General features: G+C 44.5%; 1 protein-coding gene across 5 annotated transcripts; it reads left to right on the top strand.

Annotated features, from left to right (window-relative positions):
- Positions 1–5,933: 5,933 nt before the first annotated feature.
- Positions 5,934–20,655, top strand: LOC127652512 (polyserase-2-like). Of its 5 annotated transcripts, none has more exons than XM_052138678.1 (12): positions 5,934–5,993; positions 6,339–6,572; positions 7,107–7,139; positions 7,646–7,666; positions 7,764–7,926; positions 8,006–8,300; positions 16,653–16,798; positions 17,021–17,249; positions 17,682–17,817; positions 17,917–18,173; positions 18,327–18,427; positions 18,994–20,655. In XM_052138678.1, the coding sequence occupies exons 5-12, from the start codon at positions 7,894–7,896 to the stop codon at positions 19,267–19,269; spliced, it is 1,473 nt and encodes a 490-aa protein (XP_051994638.1). In that variant the 5' UTR covers positions 5,934–5,993; positions 6,339–6,572; positions 7,107–7,139; positions 7,646–7,666; positions 7,764–7,893; the 3' UTR covers positions 19,270–20,655. The 5 variants fall into 5 exon arrangements, with proteins under 5 accessions (XP_051994638.1, XP_051994640.1, XP_051994641.1 ...); XM_052138680.1 differs by having other exon boundaries at positions 6,875–7,139; XM_052138681.1 differs by lacking the exon at positions 7,107–7,139.
- The last annotated feature ends 875 nt before the right edge of the window (positions 20,656–21,530 follow it).

Here is a 21,530-nt window from a genome sequence, read left to right as displayed (position 1 = left end):
CAATCAGGGTAATCCAGAGAGAATCATCGTGGGAAGCGTAGGGTCAAGGACGGGAAAACAGTTAACAACTAGGGACAAGTGGGAACGAAGACAGGGGAACGAGTTGGCAAGCTAAGAGGTGACGAGTAGGGAGGTCAAGACTAGATGAGACTAGCAGGGGCAAAACTAGACGGGACTAGCAGGGGCAAAACTAGACGGGACTAGCAGGGGCAAAGGTACGGGAAACTAAACCCAGGAATTTAAATACAATAACCAACACCCGTGAAACGGAAGTGCTGGGTATTTATAGGGGAAGGTGCAGGTGTAACTAATGTGTGGGGATCGGAAGCGCATGAGTGCAGGTGAAACTAATGTGTGGGGATTGGAAGCGCGTGAGTGCAGGTGGTCATAATGTTCAGGCTGATGCGCGTGAGAAGCGAGCATGAGTCAGAGGGGGGAGATAGTCTACGAGCGAGAGCTCGTAATAGCAAAACCGGGCGTGGAAGCCTGAGGGAGGAAAAAGAGCGTACGAGCTCAAGGGGGCGGAGCGAGGGAGCTGGAAGCGAGGGAGCGGGAAGCGAGCATGCTTGCAGAGTGTATGTGTGTGTGCTCGAGGAAGCGGAGATGGGGCAGAGGAAAGGGGTTCGTGACAGTACTCCCCCCTCTGAATAGGACGGCTCCTGACGGCCGCGCTCGGCTGCGAGGAGCGCGAGGGGACAGAACGAGCGTGTGAGCTCGAGGGGACAGAACGAGCGTGTGAGCGAGGGCAGAAGGCACAAAAGGGAAATGAAACAGTCCATGGGGTTCAACGGGCAGTTCAAGGCAAGGTCAGGGGGAACATAGTGGACAGGCGGGTGATCGGGAGGTCTAGGGGGCAGCCATAGGGCAGAGACTGGGTCAGGAGGTCTGGAAGGCGACTGGAGGACAGGGACTGGGTCCGGGGGTCTGGAAGGTGACCACCGGACAGGAATAGGGTCCGGAGGCCAGGGAAGAGGCTACAGGACAGGTAGAGGGTCAGGAAGTCCGGGCTGAGCCGTGAAAGGCGGAGCCGTCAGAGGCGGCACCGTAGGTGGCTCTGGAGCTGGGGTCCTGGAAGGCTCCGGAGGTGGAGCCGACGGAGGCTTTAGGGGCGAAGGCCTGGAAGGCTCTGGAGGTGGAGCCGAGGGAGGCTTTAGGGGCGAAGGCCTGGAAGGCTCTGGAGGTGGAGCCGAGGGAGGCTTTAGGGGGGAAGGCCTGGAAGGCTCTGGAAGTGGAGCCCTTGGAGGTGGCGCCGTAGGAGGCTCCAGAGGTGAAGCCCTGGAAGGCTCTGGAGGCAGAGCCTAGGGGGGCTTTAGGGGCGAAGGCCTGGAAGGCTCAGGAAGTGGAGCCCATGGAGGTGGCGCCGTAGGAGGCCCAGAGGTGAAGCCCTGGAAGGCTCTGGAGGCAGAGCCGAGGGAGGTGACGCCGTGGGAGGTGGCGCCGTAGAAGGCTCCAGGAGTGAAGCCCTGGTAGGCTCTGGAGGCAGAGCCGGGGGAGGTGGCGCCGTAGGAGGCTCCAGAGGTGAGTCCCTGGAAGGCTCTGGAGGCAGAGCCGAGGGAGGTGACGCCGTGGGAGGTGGCGCCGTAGAAGGCTCCAGGAGTGAAGCCCTGGTAGGCTCTGGAGGCAGAGCCGGGGGAGGTGGCGCCGTAGGAGGCTTGGGAGGCAGAGCCATGAGAGGCTCGGGAGGTGGAGCCGTAGGAGGCTCTGGAGGGGGAGCCGTAGGGGGCTCGGGTGGCGGAGCCGTGGAAGGCTCGAGAGGCGGAGCCCTAGGAAGCTCTGGAGTCTTTGGGAGCAGAGCCATGAGAGGCTCGGGAGGTGGAGCCGTAGGAGGCTCTGGAGGGGGAGCCGTAGGGGCTCGGGAGGCAGAGCCATAGGAGCCTCTAGTGGCCGAGCCCTGGAAGGCTCGAGAGGCTTGAGGGGGGGAGCCATGAAAGACTCGAGAGACGGAGCCCTGAGAGGCTTGAGAGGAGGAGGAGCCCCAAAAGACTCGAGAGGGGGAGCCCTGAGAGGCTTGAGAGGGGGAGGAGCCCTGAGAGGCTCGAGAGGCGAAGCCTTGAGAGGCTTGAGGGGTGGAGCCATGAAAGACTAGAGAGGGGAAGCCCTGAGAGGCGGAGGAGCCCTGAGAGACTCGAGAGGCGAAGCCGTGAGAGGCTTGAGGGGTGGAGCCACGAAAGACTCGAGGGATGGAGCCCTGAAAGACTCGAGAGGCGAAGCCGTGAGAGGCTTGAGGGGTGGAGCCATGAAAGACTCGAGGGATGGAGCCCTGAGAGACTCGAGGGGCGAAGCCGTGAGAGGCTTGAGGGGTGGAGCCATGAAAGACTCGAGAGGCGACGCCGTGAGAGGCTTGAGGAGTGGAGCCATGAAAGACTCGAGAGGCGAAGCCGTGAGAGGCTTGAGGGGTGGAGCCATGAAAGACTCGAGGGATGGAGCCCTGAAAGACTCGAGAGGCGAAGCCGTGAGAGGCTTGAGGGGTGGAGCCATGAAAGACTCGAGGGATGGAGCCCTGAGAGACTCGAGAGGTGAAGCCGTGAGAGGCTTGGAAGGAGGGGGAGCCCTGAGGGACTTGAGGGGTAGAGCTCTGGGAGGCTCGTGAGGAGGAGCCCTAGGAGGCTCGTGAGGAGGAGTTCTCGGAGGCTTGAGCGGAGGAGCCCTGGGAGGCTCGAGAGGAGGAGCCCTGAGAGACTCGTGAGGCGGAGCCCGGGAGGGCTCTGAGGGGCGAGCAGAGGCTGACAGAGCCGTGGTAGACTCTGAGAGTGGAGCAGAGGCCGGCAGAGTCGTGGAAGACTCTGAGGGTGGAGCAGAATCCGGCAGAGCCGTGGAAGACTCGGGGGGCGGAGCAGAACCCGGCAGAGCCGTGGAAGACTCGGGGGGCGGAGCAGAACCCGGCAGAGCCGTGGAAGACTCGGGGGGCGGAGCAGAACCCGGCAGAGCCGTGGAAGACTCGGGGGGCGGAGCAGAACCCGGCAGAGCCGTGGAAGACTCTGGGGGAACCTCTGCGGTCTTGAGCACAAGACGAGACTGGGGAGAAGGGGCCCTCTTCCTTCTCTGACGTCTTCGGCCAACAGGGGATGTGGCCATGTGGACGGTCGAGGCTACAGGCGCTGGCTCTGGGGCGGTCGAGGCTACAGGCGCTGGCTCTGGGGCGGTCGAGGCTACAGGCGCTGGCTCGCTGACCGTGGCAGACATGGGCGCTGGCTCGTTGGCCGTGGCGGGCATGGGCGCTGGCTCGTTGGCCGTGGCAGGCATGGGCGCTGGCTCGTTGGCCGTGGCGGGCATGGGCGCTGGCTCGTTGGCCGTGGCGGGCATGGGCGCTGGCTCGCTGGCCGTGCCAGGCTTCGAGACTGGGGCCGTTACAGGCTTCGGGGCTAGGGCCGTGTAAGGCTTAAAGACGGGGGCCGTGTAAGGCTTCGAGACGGGGGCCGTGTAAGGCTTCGAGACGGGGGCCGTGTAAGGCTTCGAGACGGGGGTCTTGGTGTGGAGCGCTGGTTCAGTGTCTGCCTCCCCCACAGTGAACGAGGAACCAGAGTACAGTAGGGCGAGGTCAATAAACTGAACCAGGTTAAGGGGGCAGCGACCACCAGGCATTAATGATGAGGTTGGCTCATTCAGTCCACATTGAAAAATGGTCTTCAAAGCCACCTCATTAAAATTCACCTGGTACGCCAGGACACAAAAATCCATAATATAAGCCTCCACGGTTTGGCTCCCCTGACGCAAACCCACGAGTTGGGCCGCTGGGTCCATAATGCCGAGGGCGGGGTTATGGGTTACCCAACCGCTGCCTGGCATAAAAAACCCTTGGTTAGCGTTAAAAGAGCCACACAACCTCTCCGGGGATGGAGAGCTCACGGCGCTCAGAAATGCACTGGATGCATAAACGGACTCGGGGGCAGACACAGGTGAAACAGGGTGACATAAATCAGACATAGTGCATACCTGCTGCCCCCGGGCCGTGAGCGCGTGGTCCTCTCTCCACACTTTAGCTCCTCGCGCCGAATGTGACGTGCTTCTCCGCTCGAGTGAGCTGCGCGAATCCTTAGCGCGGGGCATTGTGACTGTCAACGGTGAGGTTGGTTATTCTGTAACCCGACACACACACACACAAGTAGAGACAGTCACAATGATGAAAAACTGCTTTATTGTTAATAAAGCAGTGAAGGCAAAAGTACAATCAGGGTAATCCAGAGAGAATCGTCGTGGGAAGCGTAGGGTCGAGGACGGGAAAACAGTTAACAACTAGGGACGAGTGGGAACGAAGACAGGGGAACGAGTTGGCAAGCTAAGAGGTGACGAGTAGGGAGGTCAAGACTAGATGAGACTAGCAGGGGCAAAACTAGACGGGACTAGCAGGGGCAAAACTAGACGGGACTAGCAGGGGCAAAACTAGACGGGACTAGCGGGGCAAAGGTACGGGAAACTAAACACAGGAATCTAAATACAATAACCAACACCCGTGAAACGGAAGTGCTGGGTATTTATAGGGGAAGGTGCAGGTGTAACTAATGTGTGGGGATCGGAAGCGCGTGAGTGCAGGTGAAACTAATGTGTGGGGATTGGAAGCACGTGAGTGCAGGTGGTCATAATGTTCAGGCTGATGCGCGTGAGACGCGAGCATGAGTCAGAGGGGGGAGATAGTTTACGAGCTGGAGCGAGGGAGCGGGAAGCGAGCACGCTCGCGGAGTGTATGTGTGCGTGCTCGAGGAAGCGGAGATGGGGCAGAGGAAAGGGGTTCGTGACAGGGATGTGAGGTAAATTTAGAAAGAAATTTGTCACTGCTTCCAGGGAAAAAACTTCCCTATGTAAAAAACCTGGGTGTTATATTTGACTCTGAGCTCAAGTTTGATCGACAAATAAAAGCTGTTGTTAAAAATAGTTTTTTCCATCTTAGAACTATAGCAAAGTTGAAGTCCATCCTTTCTTTTGATGAATTGGAGAAGGTTGTGCATGCTTTTGTGTCTTCTCGATTGGACTATTGTAATGCTTTGTATCTGGGTGTGAGTCAGGCCTCTCTCTCTGGTCCAGAATTCAGCTGCTAGGCTTTTAACTGGAACCAGGAAAAGAGACCACATCACCCCAGTTTTGATTTCACTACATTGGTTACCGATCCAATACAGAATCCAGTACAAAGTGTTGATGTATGTATTTAAGGCTCTTCGGTCTTGCACCTGAGTACATCTCTTAATAAGTTTGAATCAACCTTCAAGGTCTCTCCGCTCTGGTGAAAACCTGTGTCTGTCAGTTCCTGGATCTCGCCTAAAAACTAAAGGTGATAGAGCTTTTGCGGTTGCAGCCCCTAGACTTTGGAATGAGCTTCCATTCATAAAATCATCTCCGTCTCTATTCTCTTTCCAGGGGGACTTAAAAACGTATTTATTTTCCCTAGCTTTTAATTCATTGCATTATAAATTGTACTAGGCCAATTTTATCTTATTCTTGTTTTATTGGTTTTAAATGTTTTTTGCATTCTTAAGCTGTATTTATGTTATTTTATTTATTTTTTGTAACTCCATGTACAGCACTTTGGTACCCAGTGTGGTTTTTGAAAGTGCTTTATAAATAAAATTGAGTTGAGTTGAGAGAGGCTGATGAGGGCATGACACCCACAAAATGTTATTTGAATTAAGTCTATTGTCCATTTTTCAAGACTTACAAATAAAATGGTCAAAGATCACGTGTATAAAACAAAAATAATAAATTGATTTGGGGATGTAGTTGAACTTTAAAACTTTCTATGTGATAAGTTATTTTCTACTGAAATATTTGGCTGAATGTTTTATTGATTCTATCACCCTCAGGACTTTTACAGTCACAGGGGATTTTGCATTTTAGGTGTGTCTAAAACAAGTTGGGCTACAATGAAAGAAGGAGGTGTGTAGATATCAATCTTCAGGGTATATATATATACAAGTTTTCAACACAAGTCAGTGTTGAAATCAGTAACATCAAGATGTTCAGGGAACTACCTTTCTTCTTTGTGATCACTTTCCTAACCAAAGGTAGGCTAAATGTATTTATCCGATACCTGCTCTAAAATGTTCTAATTTACTTTTAGGATCTATTGCTCACAGCTGAACAATTCCTTAAAGTGATAGTTCCCCCTCCCAAATTAAATTCTCTCATAATTTACTCTCATGCCATTCCAGATGTGGATGACTTTCTTTCTTCAGTAGAACACAAATGAAGATTTTTTTAGAAGAAAATCCCTTCTATTTTGGTCCATACAATGCAAGTGAATGGGTGCCAATAATTTTAAGCTCCAAAAATCACATAGGTCTGCATAAAAGTATTGTCACGGATGACGCTAGGAAGCAAGTTGCAAGTGACACTCTGTTTATTAACAGTAAATGTGAAAATTGGGAAAAAGTCCAGGGTGAAGGGCTAGTGACGCAGGGGCTCCAATGGTCAGATGAATGAGGTGAGAGAAGTGATGAGGAGTGCTGAACAAACACGACGAATCCAGATAACGGCCAACTGAACACGAAACAGGGACAACGAAGGAACTGGACTGGAACTCAGAGGGATCAACAACACCGGACATCACAAACAAACGATCTGACAAAGGAGATGAGAAAGTGGTGAGTATTAAAAGGGAAATGGAATGAGTTACAGCTGGTGAAGAGGAGTGATTGCAGCTGATCGCTGATCAAGGTAACGAGTCGTCACGCCCACACATCCACGCACACACACACACATATAATAAACAAAGCACGACACAAGGAAGAGACATAGGATTTAAAAACCGTGACAAGTATTCCATATGACTCTAGTGGTTAAATTAATGTCTTCAAAAGACCTGGTCAATAAATCTACACTTTAAATTTCACATTCTTATTTTGTTTTTGGTGATTCACATTCTTTTTGCATATGCCCCCTACAGGGTAGGGAGAATTTCTACCAAACAAGGGACTTAAATATTGGTCTGTTTCTCACCCACACCTATCATATCAATTCTGAAGATAGAGATTTAACCACTGGAATCATATGGATTACTTTTAAGCTGACTTTATGTGCTTTTTTGTAACATTACAATTTTGGCAACCATTCAATTGCATTGTGAGGATCTACAGAGCAGAAATATTCTTCTTAAAATCATCATTTGTGTTCTGCAGAAGAAAGTCATACACATCTTTGATGGCATGACGGTGAGTAAATGATCAGAGAATTTTCATTTTAGGGTGAATGATTTCTTTAAAACACAGTTTCTTTTAGATAAAAGTTTTTTTTTTTTTACTTAATTTTTAATGTAATTTTACAGCCATTACAAACTATACCTGAGATCACACAGATTATTTGTTATTCAGATTTATGACCATAAAGAAATCATCTGTTTCTGCTGAAACACTTTTCTTCTTGCTCATGTTTAACCTCTTTTGGGGACGATAAAAAATCTTGTGTATTCAAGTAGGAGTATTGATGTAGTTGTTTGTTACAACATTAGAAACCACCGATTGACACTCGAATATGAACGCAATTTTGAGAATTTCAATCTCTTATCAGTAATTTAGCTAATTGAAGGTAGTCAAAAAATAAGCAGTTTTCAAACAACTCATGACAGTGCTGTACCAAGCATTGTAAATAAAAGTGGCATATATGTTATTGAATATTTTGATTTGAACAGTTTTTACAACCGATCTTACATCTTTTCCAGGGTGTGACTGCCAACTGGATGGTAAACTATTTTTTATCTCAGAATAATTTTTCTTGAGTAAAATCTACACATTTTTCTCTCAGGGTTAGTCCTTTTTTTTTTTTTTTCTCCTTGCAAGTGTGTGGTAGAGCCCCTCTCAACACAAGGATAGTGGGGGGACAGAATGCCCCTGATGGTGCGTGGCCATGGCAGGCAAGTCTTCATAATGTCCATGGTCATTTCTGTGGTGGATCCCTTATTAACAAAGAATGGATTCTGACAGCAGCTCACTGCTTTCCAGGGTAACCTACAAAATTATCTTCAATTCAAAGACCAACGCTGCAATAGTAAAACATGTCTTTCTCCTCATATGAAGATTAGGTTTTTCTTATCCCTCTTTTCAGTAACCCTGATCCTTCAGCCTTTACGGTGTATCTGGGCCGAGAGAGTCAGGAACAATCCAATCTAAACGAGGTGTCCAGATCTGTCTCTCAAGTCATAACGCATCCACAATATGATGAATCCACTCATGACAATGATATGTCTCTGCTTCACCTCTCCTCACCTGTGAATTTCACTGCATACGTCAAACCAGTCTGTCTGGCAGCAGAGGGAAGCACATTCAACAATGGCTCTGACATGTGGGTTACAGGCTGGGGAGACATTAGTTCAAGTGGTGAGAATCAAAAGGATTTTTTTCAAATGCACCTTGAAACCAAGCCTGTTGGTTGACATTCTCACACCCAACTCGTCACATATGGACGCTTCGGGAGGACCCCTTTGGCGTCACTTATTGACGAGTTGGGTATACCTTTGGCGTCATTTTTCGACGCGCAGGGTAGTCCGATACACTTCTATTTTGTTAAACTCACCGATGAATGCGGTTATGAATGCGGTTAAAGTCACCGATGAATGCGGTTCCCTATGAACGCGCTAAACCTTTGCTGAGAGGGCACTTTGATATCACATTGTGAGGGTTTTAAAACATAAAAAAACAGTTGGAGGGCCAGATAAAGCATAAAAAAACAGTTGGAGGGCCAGATAAAGACGTCAAATTACAACGACCACGCTCCGGTTCGGAGATACATAGAAGTCTATCGGAGTACCCTGCGCGTCGAAAAATGACGCCAAAGGTATACCCAACTCGTCAATAAGTGACGAACTGCCCGAAGCGTCCGTATGTGATGAGTCGGGGTGAGAATGTGTTGGTTATTGCATAGTTCAAACAGTTTTTAGCTGAGGCGTGCTCGGAAGCATTCAACTGAAACGAATGCATTGTTCAAATATTTGTAAAGGCAAGAAACTGTGATCTGGATAATATGATTTCGAGTTTGGAGTTGTGTAACAATCGTAACATAAAAGCAACATATACTGGACATTACAAGATCTCTAGATTTGAGCAACCAATGGATGGTGCTATACAGAAACATTTAATTCTATAAGCATTGTATTTCTTAAATTGTTTTATTAAATTGACCAGCCGGGCCAGTGCATTTTAAGTCTAGGTCATCAGTGTGATTCATGCCATTAAGAAAACACAGATTCATAATGAATAAGACAACGTACACCGTATGTAATGTATCATACATGAAGTGGAAGTCAACTAATTATACAAATTTACATTTTAAAAACACGTCCACACACAAAAGCCAGAACCAAGGAGGACTAATACCAAGAAAAAGCTTTAAGTTTTAAAATAGGGGACACAGAAATATTGTGGTTCACGGCCCCTAACCACATCCTCAACAGTTTTAGCAATAAATGCGTGTTAATATGCATTATTAATAAAAATTGTATATCCTTTCTCATATGCTAAAATGAAAAAATGAAGACCCATGACATGTAAAAAAAAATACATAATTTATATGTTAAAAATATATTTGTTAAAAAAAAAAATGTAATTATTTTTCCTTATCCTACTTATGTATACAGTTTGGATGGTTTATACATTAAACATTTATAATTTTTATATATTTTATTTGTTTATTTATTTGCTTCACCTACTGATTGTATTCATACATTGTTTGATCTTATTGAACATTTATATAGAAAAAACTCCACAGTTTTACCACCATTTGTGGACTTTTCAGACAGTCCCTTACCACACCCTACACAGTATTAGCACGTTCCCTATCAAAAGCTACACTTTGATGCTGCGCTTGATTTAGCGCTTTGGGGATGTCTTTTAACTCTTTCCCCGCCAGCGTTTTTAAAAAATGTTGCCAGCCACCGCCAGGGTTTTTGATGATTTTCGCTAAACTTTAATGGCCTGCAGAATATTTTCTTCCATGAATATATGAAGATGCTATATATCAAAATAAAGATCTGAGCCTCTGCTTTTAGGCAAAAAAAAAACGATTTTATTTTATCTTCATTTGTTCTTTTTTTATTGCCACTTGAACAGAGGTAGGTTTTGTCAAAAACAACATTTCGGACAAAAAGCTGAGAAAAAGGCATTTTTATCAAACAAGTGCTTTAGTATTAGTATGGTGTTCCACTTCACGCTTGAGACGATCGCAGTCTGTTTCTTTGATCAAAGAGTTGCGTACTCTTTCAAAACATGCGCGCGGGTCTTCCTTACCGTATACCACCTAAAACACGGATACCCGGAAAATTCCGTGTTTGGCGGGGAAGCGTTTTTTCATAAAACCCGGAAAATTCCGTGTTTGGCGGGGAAAGAGTTAAGAGTGACCAGCTGTGAATATGTGTGCAACACATCAATGAAATTTACTGGAATTTATAGCCTCTGCTTGTGACATCATCAGGATGTGCCGGTACCAGGGGCTATAAATAGATGCACCACTGGTGCTTTGTCAGGTCTTTTGTCTTCGGACCATTCTGTGTGTGTTGTGCTTCTCAAGCCTGTCAAACTTTCTACTTTCCTCTGATATGAGTTAGATTTGATAGGCAGTGTGCAGAAAACCTTTTTGCTTCCTAAATATGAGCAATAAACAAGGCAAACGGTGTGTGTTTCTGTGTTTACGCCATATGGCTGAAGCGGACACGCACACCAGGTTTGTTTTGTGTGTTTGGGGGAAGAGCATGCTGCTCTTGCGTTGGGCGGGGCGGATGCGAGCATTGCAAGCTGTTTACAGTGAAAATGCTTCGCACTCATCTCGCTTACTTCCAAGAGCCAGCACCCACCCTTCCATCTTGGGGCTCTCGTATGGATCTGGCTGAGGAGCGAGAGGATCCTCTGTGATTCATTTGGGCCTTCTGTACATGAGACCGTTTCAGTTGTGGCTCAAAGCCAGGGGATTTAATCCAAGGGCCAGTCCCCTAAGGCAGATATGCATGCGCCGCATGCTCTCTATGTGGTTCAGACCCTCACCTTGGGACCCACTCTAGGTGCGTCTTGCCGTCGCAGATTGTTAACGACAGACACCTCCCTGTCAGACTGGATGCCTGAATGTGGGAGCGGATTTACTGTCCAGACAGAAAATACTGACGGGGGAGTGGAAACTCCACCCCGAGGTAGTGAGACAAATCTGGTTAAGATTTTACAAGGCAGAAGTGGACCTCTTCGCCTCCCAACAGTCAGCGCAATGTCCCCTCTACTTCTCCCTGAGTCACCCATTCCCCCTGGGTCTGATCGTTATTGCACATACATGGCCCAAAATGCACCTGTATGCGTTTTCTATGGTTTCTCTGCTCCCGGGAGTTCTGGCCAGAGTTCGCCAGCAAGGGTCTTGCCTCTTACTGATAGCACCGTGTTGGCCGAACAGGGTATGGTTTTCAGAGATAATATCTCTCCTCGGCGGCTTGCCTTTTGTCTCAGGCGCAGGGGACGATATTTCATCCCTGGCCCAAGTTGTGGAACCTTCATGTTTGGCCCCTGAAGGGTACCAACTGAGGGACACTGGGCTTTCACCTGAAGTTATCGAGACCATTCTCAGTGCTAGGGCGCCTTCCACTAGGAAAAGTTATGCCAATAAATGGGGTGTCTGAAAGGTGTTGCACTGCACGTAATGCAGATCCAGTTAACTGCCAGATTGCTTCAGTTCTGGACTTCCTGCAGGAGAAATTATTAGCAGGCACACGCCCCGCCACTCACAGGGTTTATGTGTCCGCTCTGTCGGCTTGCCATGTCTGATTGGCAGGGTACCACTGGGGAAACATCCTTTGCTTGCTCACTTTTTTTCATGAGGCAATGCAACTGAGGCCTCCCTTTAGAACAAGGATCCCTTTATAGGATTTAGCTATAGTCCTTGAGGGTGTGGTTGAGACCCCCTTTGAACCTTTGAACCTCTAGAGTCAGTGTCTTACAAACTTCTGACTCTAAGATGGTTTTCTTATGGCTATTACTTCTTTAAGAAGAATTGGGGATTTGCAGGCTCTGTCCATCTTAGACTAGACTTTGCCCCAAGAATGGCGAAAGCAATATTGCATCCTCATCCTGACTACCTGCCTAAGGTTCCTTTCTCGACCGTATATCCGGTCACTCTTGAGGCCTCCTGTCCTCCGCCATTTACAATGCCGGATCAGGAGAAATTTCACAGACTGTGTCCAGTCCGTGCCCTTCACCACACTAGCCAGTGGCGTAAATCAGGGCAACTATTCGTTTGTCATGGGGGCCGCAACAAGGGGGGCGGGTGAGGGATGCTATTGCCCTGGCCTATGAGGCGTGCGGTCAAGCTTCGCCAGTAGGTATCAGGGCTCATTCTACCAGGGGGGTCGCTTCTTCTAAAGCTTTGACTGGAGGTGTCCCTCTACAGCATGTTTTTAATGTGGCAGGCTGGTCCTCTCCACATACATTCATTTGATTTTATAGCTTGGATGTTCATGCCACTCCGGGCTCTTACGTCCTTGAGTCAACATCACAAGCTCATGTCTGAGACCTCTCACGTTCTTGTGAGCACAAACTACACAACCGTAAGGGGTTCAGACATCCGCAATTCGACGGCATGGGTATTCTCGTTCCCAAAGCACTAAATCAAGCGCAGCATCAAAGTGTAGCTTTTGATAGGGAATGTCAAGGGTTACTTAACTGTAACCCTTATTCCCCCGAAAAAGCAGAACGAGATGCTGAACTTCATTGCCGCACTGAGGATGCCCCAGGACTGCTCTTCAGACAAAAATACCTGACGATGCACCTGTAGCACATCTATTTATAGCTCCTGGTACCGGCGCATCCTGATGATGTCACCAGCTGATGCTATAAATTCCAATCAATTTGTTGCACACATATTCACAGCTGGTCACTCCTAAAAGACGTTCCCAAAGCACTAAATCAAGAGCAGCATCTCTTTTTCAGGGAATAAGGGTTACAGTTAAGTAAACCGAGACGTTTTACCACCATTTGTGGACTTTTCAGACTGTCCCTTACCACACCCTACACAGTATTAGCACATTTTACCATCATTTGTGGACTTTTCAGACAGTCCCTTACCACACCCTACACAGTATTAGCACATTTTACCACCATTTGTGGACTTTTCAGACGGTTCCTTACCTATCGTAACTTATATCAATGTTAAACTGCCGATCTGGAACGATTTCACTGTGACGGCATCATTTTATCTTTAAATACGGGATGATCCCTATTTTACGGGATGGGTGGCAACCCTATCAAACAGCCTAATTCACACTTAGAAAACACATGATGTTTCTATAACAATGCAAAAATCACATGAAGTGAAAATCAGTCCTCCTTTCCTGCTTAATTAATCAATAGCACGATCATGCAGAACTCCTGTTTTTAAATCCATAAGTATCTCTTTCTCATTGGCGATAGCGGCAGTGATGACAGCTGAGCCGACTCCTCAGCAAGATCTCGCACTCTTCCCTTTCAAATTACATACATCACTTAAAGCGTGATTGTGTCACTCAAGACCAGCTAGAAGGTCTGGACTGGGACATATCCTAAAGACCACACCCACCAAGAACAAATAAATCAATCTGTTGGCTGATATATCTGACAATCTGACTTTAGTTGCTCATTCATTTGCACTGTGTAGGGATTCTGTGGAAATTCTAAAGGCCTGACATGGGTAGAGCTGAAACTCACACGCTGCTTCGGCTAACCAGCTAGGCTTTGGGCATGTGATTTGTGATCAGTTGTCACACTTTGCTTGTAAGCATTGAGGAATAAATTCTGATTGGATAAACTTAAATTTTTTTTGCTATTAGATTAATTAGGAGTGGAAAGTGACTGCAAATACATAGTCAAAAAGGTAAATGAGAATGAAAGGATGAAAAATATATATATTTATTATATGATACGTCAGCAGAGAATGCTTTGCTGGCCCTGAGAAATTGCCATATAATTGACTGACCCCAAAGCAGGAATAATCGCTACAATAATCTGAAAAGTATAATCAGTTTCAGAATCGGCTTTATTGCCAAGTACAGTATGCTTACACATACAAGGAATTTGTCTTGAAGACAGGAGCCTCCAGTGTACAACAATACAAAACAGCAACAAGCGGTAAAAATACAAAATTAATAAATACAAATAGAATAAAAAATTAATAGAATAAGATTGAATAGAAAATAAAGTATATATAGGATACACAATAAGACAATGCATATATATATATATATATATATATATATATATATATATATATATATATTATATATGCTTTATAGTGCCTGCCAGAATGCAACAGTTCAAACAGGTAATGGGCAGGGTCAGTGGGGTCTAGAGTGATTTTTCCAGCCTTTTTCCTCACTCTGGAAGTGTACAGTTCTTGAAGGGAGGACAGGGGGCAACCAATAATTCTCTCAGCAGTCCAAAATGTCCTTTGTAGTCTTCTAATATCCAATTTCGTAGCTGAACCAAACCAGACAGTTATTGAGCAGAGGACAGACTCAATGACTGCTGAGTAGAACTGTATCAACTGCCGAAGTAAGTAAAACCTCTGCTGGGCCTTTTTCACAATGGAGTCTAAAGTAAGTACAACCTCTGCTGGCACTTTTCCATTGCACGATATGGTTCGCCTCGCCTCAGTTCTACTCGCTTTACTTTTCTGAGCTTGCATTTCCACTGCAGTTTAGTGCCACCTCAACGTGGGTGGGATTATAGGCTGATCATCATAGTTGCAGTGCCTCGACTGCCGTGACATCATCTTAAACACGACACAAACTGACCAAAACAATAACATGACCGCTAGTTGTTAGATACAAGCTCATTGTGCTGCATAAAGCAGTTGTTGCATGGTGATTTTACTCAAGAGTAACAGTTAAATTGGCCTGGTTGTTTTAGAAGCAAGCTTCCAGTAGCTGGTCAACTAAATAAAGTGAAGCTTTCAAGCAGAGTATAGAGTTACCGTAACAAAGCATACCATCCTCCATCGCGGGTCAACAGGGCACTCTCCCTCCCATTGCTCACCGGTTTAGATAGCGTCCATTTGGTCAAACCACTTCCACTTTTCCTTGATGGTTCTGTAGTCACTTTTAATTTTTTTTTTACTTTTCCCTACACTGTTTGTAGGTCCGGTGGTAGCTGTGTGTGGCCAACAGCTGATACACTTCCTGAGAGACTTTTTCGTTTCACTCATCGCTACCGAGTGGACCGTCTGCACCTCGTTTATTGACCACGGCGTGGTTTTGCACACAGCCATTTATTTTTTCACAATTCAAAAGTTGCGTGAACAAATGATACTGTTATCGCTGTTGCTAACTTTAAAACTAGCGAGTTGATGTTGCGTGTCGGAAATCCAGTGACGCTGGTAGTGACGATTCTCTCTGACCAATCAGTGATCTGCAGGATTTTGAAGTCACATTTAATATCGGCTCGGCTCGCTTGGAACCTCGGCCGAGGTGGTACCAAAAAAAGTATCAGGTACCAGGTACAATCCACAGTGGAAAACCCCCCAAAAAACGAGCAGAATCGAGTTGTGTTGTACCGTGCAGTGGAAAAGCCCCAAATGTGTGTCTCCCACTTCAGGTCATGTGAGATGGTAGTGTCCTGGAACCTGAATGGCTCCACTGCTGCCACAGTGTTGTTTAGAATGGTGAGGGGGGTCAGTGTTGGGGTGTTCCTCCTAAAGTCCACAATCATCTCCACCATTTGGAACATGTTTAGCTCCAGGTTGTTTTGACTGCACCAGATGACCAGCTGTTCAACTTCCCTTCGATGACAGTAGTGTCATCTGCAAACTTCAGGAGCTTGACAGAGGGGCCCTTGGAAGTGCAGTCATTTGTATACAGGGAGAAGAGTAGTGGGGAGTGCACACATTCCTGGAGGGCACCAGTGCTGATGTACATGTGCTGGAAGTGAATTTCCCCTGTCTCACTAGCAGCTGCCTGTCCGTCAAAAAGCTGGTAATCCACTGACAGATAGATGTGGGAACAGAGAGTTGGTGTAGTTTAGTCTGGAGAATAGCTGGGATGAACTGAAGTCCACAAAAAGGATCCTTGCATACAGTACTATGCAAAAGATTTAGGCACTTGTGAAAAATGTTGCATAGTGAGGATGTCTTCAAAAATAATGCCATAAATAATTTTCATATCTTTATCAATTAACGTCATACAAAGTCCAGTAAACAAAAAAAAGCTAAATCAATATTTGGTGTGACCACCTTTGCCTTCAAAACAGCACTCATTCTCCTAGGTACACCTGGATAGTTTTTCTTTGTTGTTGGCAGATAGGATGTTCCAAGCTTCTTGGAGAATTCACCACAGTTCTTCTATGTATTTCGGCTGTCTCAATTGTTTCTGTCTCTTCATGTGAACCCAGACTGACTCAATATTCAGTGGGGGGCTTTGTGGGGACCATGCCATCTGTTGCAGGGCTCTCTGTTCTTCTATTCTATTCTATTTGCAAAAGAAACATTTGGGAGTCTAAAATGTATATTTCCTATTGACACACTTAAGCTGAAAATATAAATAACCATTTTAAGACAAATGTTTTTGCGAAGCATCTTATGTGCCTAAGACTTTTGCACAGTACTGTATGTCCTTATATATTATTCTCTTTAGCAATCACTGTACATATACAAAAGCACCATATTCAAATAGATCTCTGTTTTTCTCTCTGTTATTTGGAATTTTGGCTGAGTGGTTTTCATTCTCTGTGTTACAGTATCCCTTCCTTCACCTCAAAACTTGCAGGATGTGCGTGTGCCTGTAGTTGGTAACAGGCAGTGTGATTGCCTTTATAGAAATGCACAGATAACAGACAACATGATGTGCGCTGGACTGTTGGAGGGTGGAAAAGATTCATGCCAGGTATCAATGGTCCATGGCTTAGACTTATTCATTTAGACATTCATTGAAGTATGTTTTATACAATAAAGGCTCAAATATAATCCATACACTTTAATCTTTAGTTTATAAATGGGATTGTACAGCAATGTCACAAATGCTGTCAATTGAGCTTAATTTGTATTGCACCTGGAATATTCTTTTATGGCAGTGATTATGACTTGATATTTCTCTGTCTTCATACAGGGTGACTCTGGAGGTCCAATGGTCATCAAACAGGGCTCTGTTTGGATTCAGGCCGGTGTTGTGAGTTGGGGTTATGGTTGTGCTTTGCCTCAGTACCCTGGTGTATATGCCAGAGTTTCTAACTACCAGTCGTGGATCAGCGGGTACACCACAACAAATGAGGCTGGTTTCATCAGTTTTACCTCCAGCTTCCCTGAGGAGGATGAGAATGTGACCTGTAGCACACCAGGTATGTTTTTATTGAGTTAACCATGTTTGATATAGCAAAATGAAATAACCTTTAAAATTGTTATTCTTACAAACTCACAATCGAAATAAACATTACATGTTTTACATGTATTCTTTTTCTCTTTTTACTAATTTTTTTCTCTTCCTATCTTCCATTTCACTCTCTATTTGGTTCCTCTTATTTGTCCAATCTTTGTTATCTGCCTAATTCATCAGCTTCAGTTTACCAAAGCCTCTTCTCAGATTTTGTGTTCATTTACTCTATTCATTCATAAAAATAAAATTTATAAGATTACAGAGTAAAAATTGTCCAGTCTCAGACTATAGTTATGGCTGCAAGATTTTTCTTGTGGAAAAGCATGAATTTGAATGTGTGCAAGACCGATTCTTCTGTCACACTATCTTTGTCTCTCTCTTTCTATTTTCTCTCCAGCAAAATTGTGTGGAGGAAATAATAACAGATCTGTATGGCCATGGATGGCTAGTCTAAAGTATTACGGTGAGCATGCGTGCATAGGAACTTTGGTCTCTCCTTATTTTGTCATGACCACTGCTAGCTGCTTTTCCAGGTAATCAAACATTTCCCAAAATCTCACTGAAAATGAAATGAAGTGTCCTGATTTCTGAATTGTGCACTGATAATCAACATGTTGCCCCTCACTCTTCAGATCCATGAATCAGTATGCATGGACAGTGGTCCTCGGGTTTGACCCATGGGACTGCTCCAACAGCCTGGAGGTGTCTGTTGGCGTGGCAAATATCATTTATGACTTTCCTGCAGGCAACAATGTGGCACTTGTCGAACTGACTAGTCCACCAATACTCTCCGATTACATTGACCTTGTAACGGTCGACATATATAATTTACATTTTGGCCCTGGTACTCAATGTACGGTGGTTGGTTGGAACTCTGGAAATGGCACATGTAAGTATGTGTGCGTATGTCTGTTTATAATAGACTAGTAATAGTCCGTTTGATATGAAGAACCACATTTTCAAAATGTGTTATTCTTTATGAAACATAGACCAATACATAGAAACATAAAAATTACTAATTTTTGTTTTCTTTCCTCTTAAGCTGTACCATTTCTTCAGGAATTTCAGACAAGCATTGTAGACTGTGGTCTTTCAAATGATTCTTCAATCCACACCTGCACAGAGCCTTTGAGCTTACAGCAGGTATCTGCATAGTCATTATATTTGGTCATAGTGAAACCAATGTAGCATTTTTCATATTGAAATGGGCATGAGTCTGTGGACTGATCCCCTTCTAGTGTTTTAAAGGTGCACTCAGTAAATGTTTTAATTTGTTGTTTGGACTTACACTGACACCTAATGGTGTGGATGCAGCATCATTCAAACACAGTAGTTTTCAGTTTCAGATGCCATTATAGAATGTACTATTCACAGCCAGAAATAATTAACTTATTGAGTAAAGGGTCCAATACCCGGGCAGTTACTGAGATTAAGCGAGTAGTATTTGGCTGGTCATGTGCTCCGTACATGGCAGCTCCCATTTGTGGACCCTCTCCATGCAGAATAAATAGCTTTCATAAGGTTCATCTCATGTGAGTAGTCATGATTTTATACATGTTTCAAAATTAAAATTTAATTTTAATTATTTTTTAGGAGTAAACCTTTTTAAATGAGGAAAAAATTACTGAATGCACTTTTAAGTGAAATTATAATGCCACTTCATTTTTGTTTTGAATTTCGTAACAGTTTTCTCTCTATTTCAAACCCAGGATGATGAAGGCAGTCCTCTGCTGTGTAAAATGGATGGCACATGGTTTCAGACTGGTCTTTTGTCTTTGAACCACAGCAGTGGCTTCAACCCGCAATCCAATGGCACGGCAGACCATCCACAAGTCTTCATCAGAATCACTCCCATAAATTCATTCCTGACTGACACTCTCTTCAATGTTATGACTATTTTCTCTGGGGCAAAGTCTTACTCACCCCTCTCTCTTATATGCATCCTTCTGCTCTCCCTCTCAGCACACCTTCAAGCCTTTTATTGAAGCTATGGTTAGTTTATCAGTGACTAACCACTGACACACTCTGTAAAAGAATTGCTATAAATGTATTACCAAATTCCAACAGCAATCTACTGTGATTCTTAAATACAATAGTTTGCTGTTAAAAATGTTGCATTCTGGGGATCAAGAGCAGGGTCACTGTGAAGTGACTAGTTTACAGTAAATAGCTGTTGTTTGCAAGGAATTAGGGGAAAATGAACATTCAAAATCATGATATCATTTTGGTGAAAGCTAGTGGCATTTTGAAATTTATATTTTAACCCCATGAAAATATTTGTTTGTGGCACATGGTTAGTGTTCATAATGTTTCTGACTAACTCCTCCATTCTTTATCATCTCACATCAGCCTTGACTTGTCTGTCTAACGAGAAGTCAAATAAAAAAGTATAAATCAACCTTTGAAGCAATGCACATACTGTAAAATTTTGCCTGGATTGAACAGTTTATATTTTATGAATAATAAAAATTAAAAAAAAGGAACCTTTTAAAATAACAGTATAGCACTGCATTGTGGGTTATTATGGTGAAATACCCATGAGCCTTTGTACTTGAATAAGTATGTATGCTTTGGCATTGTATTTGGGCCAAATAAAATTAAATTGTAAAAACATTGTTTAAAAAAAGTAAAAAAAATATAAAAAAAGTTTTTATTCACACTTAATAGAAGTCTTAGTTTCATTTAGTGTTGTTTATTTAGTGGTGATTAGTGATCTCTTAAGCTGTCACCTTGGACCTCAAACTCACTCACTCTCACAGTTTCTCTCACATGCTCTCTCTCACTCACTCACTGCAGCTTCCAGTCGGCCTTTTTCCCTCTCTGAGGCTTGATTAGCCTGATCCTGGGCCAGGAATCCGGAATCACGACCGGCCCCGCCCTCCGCCCTGTCACAGTGTGTGGAATCACGATCGGCCCCGCCCTCCGCCCAGTCACAGTGATGCATTATACATAAATGCAAAAACAATTAATTATATTTCAGCAAAATTATATTACCAAAATGAGTGTTGGATATTTTTTATGAACTTACAGCATAACCCTACTTTTCTTTAAAAAAAAAGAAAAAGTTCCAGTGAGTTCCAGTGATGCACTTACAAGTGAATGGGGGCCAATTCGTAAACATTAAAGTACTCACTGTTTCAAAAGTATAGCCACAAGACATAAACAGTATGTGTGTTAACATAATTTTAGTGTGATAAAACACCGGCCGAATGGTCTGTGATAAGCTAAAATGGGCCACCGCGTTATGCAGAACGGAACACAAAACGGCACCGCGATATGCAGAAAAGGACAGCGTTGTTTTTTAAAAATGTTTTGCCATCATTACAGTAGAAGTATTAGAGGAAAGATCTTATAATATATATTTTATAATATAAATATGGAATAGCCTACATGGGGGCTTCAATATTTTCTCCCACAATGGGTGCCTTGGAACCAAAACATTTTAGAACCACTGGTCTAGGGCATACGCAGGCATCAGCCGTATGCCCACCTATCTTCTATCACTGTTGAGAGAATTGTATTTATTATTATTATTATTTGAATAAGTGTACAGAGCTTCTCTCTAAATGTGCACAGTGCAGCGGGAGGCGAGAGCGCAAATGATGGCACAGACAAGACAGACAGTTCTGATAAACTGATCAACTAATCAGAATGTTCATTTCAGACATGATTGGATATTTGCTAACCAATCATATTTTCCATTTTAGTAAGGGGCAGGACATTTCCAGCGTCTAATGCTGATGCACATACATTCCTGGAGTAACCATAATTGGCCTCCGACTAAAATTTTAAATAATTTCCAAGAACTAAAATGAGTAAGTTAGACATGCAATATATATTTTTTCAATGCCAAGCCAGGAATTTTTTGCACACTTATGGGCAGTCCACAGCATTAACAGTTCTTCCACACATGTTGAATGCAATCTGAATTGTTGTCAAAGGACTTTTTATTACATGAGATCATACAGAAGGCACCAAGTTCAACACAATAATGACCATAACACCAGCAGCTTAGGTGTGATTCTGACCAGGATCCCAGTGTGACATTTGAGGCACTTGATTCTCAAGAACATACATGTATGGAAGTGTCTGACATGAGTGGGTTTATTGATTTGGATGATTTGGAAGAAGAGGATATGACAGATCGGTTAGCTCTTTTCCTGGCCTTTCACTTTCACTGCTGTGAATTTTACAGTGCAGGAAACATCAAGTCTGTTGTCTTTTTTTTTTTTTTTTTTGCACATCA

This window comes from Xyrauchen texanus, chromosome 12 (genome assembly GCF_025860055.1).
Source record: "Xyrauchen texanus isolate HMW12.3.18 chromosome 12, RBS_HiC_50CHRs, whole genome shotgun sequence".
Classification (NCBI taxonomy): Eukaryota; Metazoa; Chordata; class Actinopteri; order Cypriniformes; family Catostomidae; genus Xyrauchen; species Xyrauchen texanus.
This window is presented reverse-complemented; position numbering and strand designations above follow the sequence as displayed.